The sequence below is a fragment of the Mustela nivalis genome (genome assembly GCF_964662115.1).
Source record: "Mustela nivalis genome assembly, chromosome: 3".
NCBI classification, from domain to species: Eukaryota; Metazoa; Chordata; class Mammalia; order Carnivora; family Mustelidae; genus Mustela; species Mustela nivalis.
The window spans coordinates 108170365-108178181 of NC_139022.1; the positions used below are offsets into that span (position 1 = coordinate 108170365).

Consider the following 7817-nt stretch of genomic DNA (forward strand, 5'->3'; position numbering starts at 1 on the left):
GAAGAGAGAAAGCAGGCTAGACCCTGAATACTGCCCAAAGGGGCTTAGTCCCCAGGGTGGGGCCTGCTGAGATATCTGGGGCTACAAGGATCACCCATGAGAAGTGGGTAAGCAGGGACTCTGGGACAGTGGGGCAGATCGGGGGTTACTGTGCATGGCATCACCCACCTGCACACCCTCTAAGAGTCCCCGGGATAGCCTTGGTTTGACAGGCAAAGGAGGAAGGATTATAAACTGCTTCATTCCCGGGCCTTGGGGCAGGCACTGCCCCTCCTTAGGGCCTCAAGTATCCCCTGTATAAGATGGGCGTATGTCTCTTGCCAGCTTGGTGGACACAGTGAAGCCAGTATGAATACACAGGTGGGCTGTGAAGACTTGGGCCACGTGAAAGTTTAGCACCAAGGTGACACTGGGTCACTCCCAGGATGGCCAAGGCCCACAGTGCTGGGCCAGCACCCATCGCAGTCTCTTCTAGGCTGCCCTGGAAGGCCAGCAGAGCCCAGGAGGGGTGGGCATAAAAGATGGCCTCTCTGCTGTCCTACAAGAGAGACTGCCTGCCATAATCAGCCATTAGCCCCCGTCCCCTGGGTCCCTGTCCTTCCATGACACTCTGTGGATGGTTCTGTTGCCCACAGCTCCCTTGGTCACTCCGGTCCAGCTATAATGCTCTCCTCACAGTCGCTCATGTATGGGGGTTCCCCTCATTGACCCTCTATTCTAAAAGCTTCTCCTTTTTTAAGAGGCCTGGGATGCTTCCACGTGATTGACAGCAGAAAAGAGGAACTCTACCAGTTACCAGCACTGAACTCAGCTCTCCAGGTCCCCAGGGATGGGCCACAGACACAGGCAGCGCAGAAACCCAGTGGGGAACCCCACTTCTCAGGGGCCTCTGCTGGCAAGGATCCCAGGCTGGAGTTTCTCAACCTCTCAGCGCTGGGGTTGCACTTCTACAATGGGAAATTACGCTCCCACTTTCTTTCCTAAAGGGAAAAGGGAAGAAAGCGGTGACATGGAGGGATGACGTGATGCATCACAGCCCGGCAGCAGAGCTGTAACTGCCAGCCCCAGACCCAACCCGGCTCAGCCCCACATGCTCCTGAGAGCTCACAGCTGCAATGTCAGACTTCGAGGGGCCCCTGGTAGTAAGGTAGGTGAAGGTCAGGGGGACTGGAGCCACAGCCAGGGGAGAGGGTCTGGTGGGACCGGGAGCAGGGGCCCTGCTGGCTCCTCGTCAGGTGCCTCTCAGAGTGTCTCATCCTACTGTCTCATCCCAGAGACGGCACTGCTAGGGTGGCTTTCTGCTTCCCTAGAAAAACTGGGGGGGGGTGTCCTAGAGACATGAGAGGGCCTCATCGGGGCTCTGTCCTGGCGGAGGATTTCTGTCAGCTCTGGAGCGCTCAGTGGAGCAGCGAGCCACGTCTCGCGAGCAGTGGTGAATTATAATTTCTGGGGGTTTCTCTCAGGATCCCTGTGCCATGGGATCAGGTCCTGGAAGGGAACTCTTGAGTTTCTGGCCAGGCCTGAGGACTTGGGTACCCATTTCGGCTGTCCTGGGCCCAGCTTACCTTCCGAACATCAGGAGGAGGTGTCCTGCAGGTGGGGTCCTGGGATGTGGATGGAGACACGTGTTTGTCTGTGCTTTAGGGAAGAAGGAGGGTCCTGAGGAGGCTGACCCCTCACTATCAAAGTGCAAGGTCCTCACCATTTGCCTGCTTCACCCAGAAGGTAGAAGTGTCCAAGGATCTGGGACTGAGGCTACCTGTGACAGGTTTCTAGTCCCACAGCCCTTGAGGACCAGGCTTTCATTTGCAGTATACCAAAACTGATTTCACAGGATTTTCGTGTGTGTGTGTGTGTGTGTGTGCATCCACATTTAGCCATCTAGCAAATGTGCCCCCAGACAGATGTTGTGATCAGGCCCAGTGAGCACAGGGCAGTGGGACACAGGCCAGCAGCTCAGACCATAGCCTGCCCCTGGGGGGCCTCAGGGACCACAGGAGGAGCAGAGTTCAGGGAAGACAAGACAAGGGCCCACATGACTCTGGTATGGAATGAGAAGATGGGCTGAATGGGGGTCTCTGGAGGGGGTTGCAGGGCAGAAAGAGGAAAAGAGCTTCATAGAAGAGGCCACCTTTGAACTAGGACTTTAAAGATGAGTAGTATTCGGGTAGAGTTTGGGACGGAAGATGACTCTGTAGCAGAGAAAATAATGTAGGCCGAAACCTGGAGCCAGGAAAGTGTAGGATTAGTTATTCAAACCCACTCATCCTTCGGTTCCCAGTGCAGGCGGTGGCAGGCTTTGCACCATATGGCATTGGTGGCTGTGCTAGAGAGTTTAGATTCCTCAAATCCATGTGGGAGCAAAGCCGACTGTTGGAAGTAGCTTTCTTGCATATGTGCCAGTGAGATTCTAAAGGACAGATTACCAGAGGTGGAGTGACTGGGACAAAGGAGGTGCACACTTCTCACTGTGGCAGAGAGAAGTGCTCTCGGCCTCTGTGTTACTGTGTTACTCGGCCTCTGCAGGGTCCCCATCAGTTCTTGAGTGAGATCTCTCCATGCTCTCCACCTTCTTCCTCAGGATCTGCCTTCTGCCCATATAATAAGACATTCATGCCCAAAACGTGCTTGGCGTGGTGCCAGGTCCATGGAAGCCCTTGGAACATGTTAGCTGTTTTTATATTTTCTCTGGGTCTCCAGGCAGCCTTTCTGGCCCCCCAGGAGCCAGGTGGGCTTCCTGATTCTGTGTCTGTCCACAATTCCTGCTGCTAGAAGCATTTGTCTCCTCCATCAGCTGGGTGTTCTGGAGATCAACAGTTTCTCCTGTTGCCTGTGCTCATTCCCAGCAGCTAGTCAGTGCCTGGCTCAGGCAAGGGCTCAGCAAGGGTGTTTTGGGGGACTGTTGGCTACAAGGAAGGTGTGTCCTGTCTGCCTGTCCTTCTCTTCCACGAAACAGAGCCAGATTGCCTCCAAATGACAGTAGGCCACCAAAACCACACCATGCAAGCTGAAATGCTTTATCCCTCGCAAAGATAAGGATAGGCATCCTTATATTACAGAAAAGAAAGGTAAAGCTCAGAGTGGATGAGTGGTTGAGTCCTACTCCCAGAGCGTGCTAAAGATGAAGCTGAGGCTAGACCCAGCAGGGCTGACAACCCACACCAGCCCTAGTCTTGGCACCATCCTGGTTTGGACAGAATCACCATATCCACACTCAGGGCTCTGCTGTGTTTGGCTGGAGCTGGTTCAGGGTCCCTGAGGTGGGCAAGCAAGTCTAGGCTCCAACCACATCTTTCTGTCTGTGTTCCCTCCTTCCCAGCCTCCCGTCCATGGAGAGAGCCCTCACGGTCCTGCATGTGAGCCTGTACCATCCCAAGCAGGACCCGGCCACCTTTGCCAAGGTCCCACCACAGCTGCAGCACGGTACCAGCCCGCTGCTGGTGGGGCAGGCCCCGGACGCCCACCTCCAGCTGCAGCTCCCCTGCCTCTCCCGCCGACACCTGTCCCTGGAGCCCTACCGGGAGAAGGGCAGCGCTCTGCTGACCTTCTGCCTGAAGGTCCTGAGCCGCAGGGGCTGTGTGTGGGTTAACGGGTTGACTTTGAGGTTCCTGGAGCAGCTTCCTCTGAGCCCAGTCAACAGGGTCGCCTTCTCCGGCATCCAGATGGTGGTCCGCATAGAAGGGGGCACCTCGCTGGAGGGCTTTGTCTGCTGCTTCCATCTCAGCCCCTCACCCCTGATTCACAGGCCGCAGGCTGAGGAGACCGACGAATGGGAGAGCACCTTCCAGGGGCAGCCTCCCCCAGGTTCTGGGCCACGGGCTCCAGGTCACCAGGGGCTTCTCCATGGCCCTTCCCTGCCTAGCCCTGGAGGAGGAGCAGAAACACAGCTCCAGAAGGAGATCTCAGATAACGTGTTGTGCTAGCCCCACCGGCTGCCCAGAGCAAGCCTCACCCCTATGAGGACTTGAACTCTTTCAGCGACACCACGCGGAGGTTGACCAGCAAGACCTGCTGGGTAACAATGAACTGATTCTGCGAACATGCACAGCCTGGGGTGGGGGTTGCGGGGGGGGCGCATGGCACATCCTCCGTGGTTACAGCTCTGTAAGGTAATGGGAGCTTCCTATACTTTTAGAGGCCCTGAGGGGTTCGGAGAGCCTCTCTCAAGCCTTTCCCCACCTTTCCCTCCTCTTGTCTGCCTAGGAGTTACTTTATGTTGCTAATTTCGTGTGTTGCTTAAGAGCTAGAGTTTGAGGTTGCGCCAGGAATGCATGGACACATGTAACAATTACGTTTGTGGTAGCTCGGGGTTACCTTGGGCTTTCCAATACTCACAGGCACTCGGGGCTTAGGGAAGCCTGTGTTTAATAAACTGCAAGTATTTCATTAAGCTGGCATACCCAATAGGATCCCCTGGCCCCCAGATGGGCTGCATGCTCGCCGTGTTGTCATGCAGAGGCGGGGGCGGGAAGTAGAGAAGAGGTGTAAGAGGAAATTGGAAAGGTGGGGGCTCACATTTCTGGAAAGGATGCGGGCAGAGCTTAGGGTTTTCCTGCAGGGTGGCGAGCTGGGGGCTGAGCCTGCCTGGAAATTCAGTGTCCCGGTCATCCTCAGGCTCCCTCCTGTGTCATTTCTGGATCAAAGCCTTGGCTGATCAGAAGGCAAGGTCTTCAGGGAAAGGTAGCTTCCCAGAGCAATGGGCTCTTTCAGAAGGTGGGGAGGGAGGTTGTGGTGGAATTCAACTCAGCCATCATTTGACTCAAAATGGCCATTTTGAGGTGGGGTTGTCTTTCAAAAATAGGGACAAGTAGTGAGCCAGGCAGACCAAGGGTGGGACACCTTTCTCAGTGAACAGGGGAGCTGAGCACAGGCACTCACTCTTCATGTCATTCTAGTGGCAGTGGAGGATTGGAAGTGTCATTTAAGAACAGCATTCACCTGTGTAAGGAAGTGAGGAACCTACAAACCAGAGGGGTCATCATCATCCTAGATCCTGCTCTAGGGTATCTGAGACACTGAGGCCATGGGGCTGCCTACAGGGTGGCTCACATCCTCTGGCCTCTAACCACCTCCAACAAGTATTTCAACACTCTCTACTTCCCACCCATGAAGAAAAACCCGTTTGCACCCAAGCCTTGCACGAACATTCAACTGCTCTGCCCATTCCTCCCTGAGCATCGTCTCCCGGGGGAAGATAGCAGTGGGCAGGACCCAGGCCTATTCTGGCTGGGGAAGCTTCCCTTTTAAGAGGGAATAAGGCAAGGACCCCGAGGTTACAGACACAAGGCATAGGAGGGCAAGGGCTACGAGGAGAGGGGGCTATCTAATACAACGAATGGCCCTTCAGGTCCCCCAAGCAGTCCTTCACTCAGTCATTCAACAAACTTTCACCAGATGCTATGCAAAGCTCCAGGAACCACAGTGAACTGGTCAGGCAAACGCCTTGCCCTCAGAGAGTTTATGTAGGCTCACGAAAGACACCTGTGGAGGAGCTAATCACTTCATTACTTGATCACCACTATTACTGGTGCTGTAAATGCTGTGTTTTCTCTCGTCTTCAAGCTGGGGTTAACATTCACGGTACCATTAAGTGGCCATGTCTGATGAGTGCTTACTGCGTGCTCAGCGCTCTGCCAGGTGCCACATGACTTGCTCGGCTGAATCCTAAAAACATCCAGACAGATCATGGTATTAACACATTGTATTGATGAGGAAATCAAGACTTAGAAAGGGCATCTTGTGTGGCATATATGTATAATGGAATAGTATGCAGCCACCAAAAAGATGAAATCTTGCTATTTGCAACAATGTGGATGGAACTAGAGTGTATTATGCTAAGCAAAATGAGACAATCAGAGAAAGACAATTATCCTATGATCTTTCTGATATGAGGAATTTGAGAGGCAGGATGGGGGAGTCATGGGAGGCAGGGAGGGAAAAAGTGAGACAAGATGGGATCAGGAGGGAGACAAACCATAAAAGACTCTTAATCTCAGGAAACAAACTGAGGGTTGCTGGGGGTCTGGAGGGGGGAGGGAGAGGGTGGCTGGGTTCTGGACATTGGGGAGGGTATGTGCTATGGTGAGTGCTGTGAAATGTGTAAGCCTGATGATTCACAGACTTGTACCCCTGGGGCAAATAATATATTATATGTTCATTAAAAAAAAAAAAAAGAAAGGGCATCTTGCCCAATATCACACCACTCACTAGCTTGTGATCTTGGGCAAATGACTTAGTCTTCTCTTGCCTCCATTTCTCCCTCTGGAAAGTGGGTAAGATAATAGTACCCATCCACCAGGGATGTTATGACAGTCTTAGGAGGGGGCAGGTGTAAAGCTCATAGGGAACGATTTGTCATACAGTAGGCACTCAGTACAGGTTAGATATCTACTGTTGTGAGACCAGAGAGATGGTACATAATAGATCCATATCCAAGGGCTCACCTGGGATGCATATATAGAGCTAGAGAAGGATGGAAGCCTGACAGACTGGCTGCAGAGACCAAGAGCTCTTCTGCACTCTGTGATCACCTGATAAAGGATTTTGTCTTTGCCAGAGAACTGGTGGGCAGTCGGGAGCAGGCTTTAACCTGTTGCTTGCACCAGAAGGCCCAGTATTCAGAGTCAGTAGGATGGGAGACACCCCGCGAAGGCTGGCAATCAGAAGAAGCCCACTGTTTTGGAACAGCCTTTCTATTTCACACACAGATTCTAAATGCAGCGATGATCTCTCCAAAGATCAGAATGTTCCCCCAACCTTGCTAGGGAGCAGGAGTGCACCTACAGAACTGGGAAGCCACATCCTGGAGACTGCACCTGGTCTTTGAACATGGAACAGAGGAAGCCGTCTGGGGCCATGCACCCCAGAGTCGCAGGAGGCAGCTCCCCGCCTCCACCAGGGAACTTCTGCCACTGAGAGGGGTCCTCTCCCTTCCAGGAAGCAGCAAACCCTCCCAGCTGGGGGTCTCCAAGGGGGAAATTAGCTGCCTCCTGATGAGGAATCTGAGTCCTCCTGATGAGGAATTCCGAGTCAAGCATCTGGGGGTCCCTCCAGGAGCACATAATGAATCACAGGGTAGGTTCAAGGACACATACATGCCAGAGACAGGACTGGAGGGAGCCAGACTCTCTTAATTCACAAACTCTCCTGCAAAACTCCTTGCTTGCCTCACACCAGCAGGGAAGCTCTGCTCCAGGCTAGATCCCATTATTCTTGAAATAGAGAATCATCCCTGAACCCACTCCCATTGGCACACCTGATACCTCCCTCCTTGGCCTGCAAAGACAGCTCGAGCAGACTGGAGGGAAACTGCCAAGGACATCCTCTGCATTCTCTCGCTCCCACACGCAGGGCAGTGCACGTGTGAGGGCAGGCGAGGGGGTACGTGTGCACGCCTGCGCTGAAATGATCTGTCTGTGCCCACTGGGGTGGCCCCCAGCCAGGGCTCTGCAAGCAGTGGGCTACCTGGGTTGGAATTCCTGCTCAACTGCATACTCATTCTGTGATCTTGGATGAGTGAATTTCTCTGTTCCTCAGTTGCTTCTGGAAACCGTGAAAAGTAATGGCTGGCCATGGTGATAAAATGAAACCCTGCATATAAAGCACCTAGGACAGCAGCACCTGGCACATAGTAAGTGCTCCATCGAGTTTGTTTCATTGTCAAGTTCAAGGGAATGACTTGAACACAGGCAGGCACATCATCTCAGCTTACACATACACACACACACACACACACACACACGCATGCACGCACACACACACATCCGCTCCGCAGAGCTACACCAGTTCCCCTCAGGCACCCCCCAGAGCACTACAAT

At 53.5% G+C, this 7817-nt stretch overlaps 1 protein-coding gene across 4 annotated transcripts; it reads left to right on the forward strand.

The window, feature by feature from the left end:
* The first annotated feature begins 768 nt into the window (after positions 1-768).
* TIFAB (TIFA inhibitor) lies at positions 769-6199 on the forward strand. Of its 4 annotated transcripts, XR_014309987.1 has the most exons (4): positions 803-1147; positions 1464-1596; positions 3320-5688; positions 5767-6199. XR_014309987.1 is itself a non-coding variant. In XM_082724539.1 (3 exons), exon 3 carries the CDS (start codon positions 3330-3332, stop codon positions 3921-3923), a length of 594 nt encoding a protein of 197 aa, XP_082580665.1. In that variant the 5' UTR covers positions 803-1147; positions 1464-1596; positions 3320-3329; the 3' UTR covers positions 3924-6199. The 4 variants fall into 4 exon arrangements, 2 of the variants coding, with proteins under 2 accessions (XP_082580665.1, XP_082580664.1); XR_014309986.1 differs by lacking the exon at positions 1464-1596 and having other exon boundaries at positions 769-1147; XM_082724539.1 differs by having other exon boundaries at positions 3320-6199.
* Positions 6200-7817: the final 1618 nt, after the last annotated feature.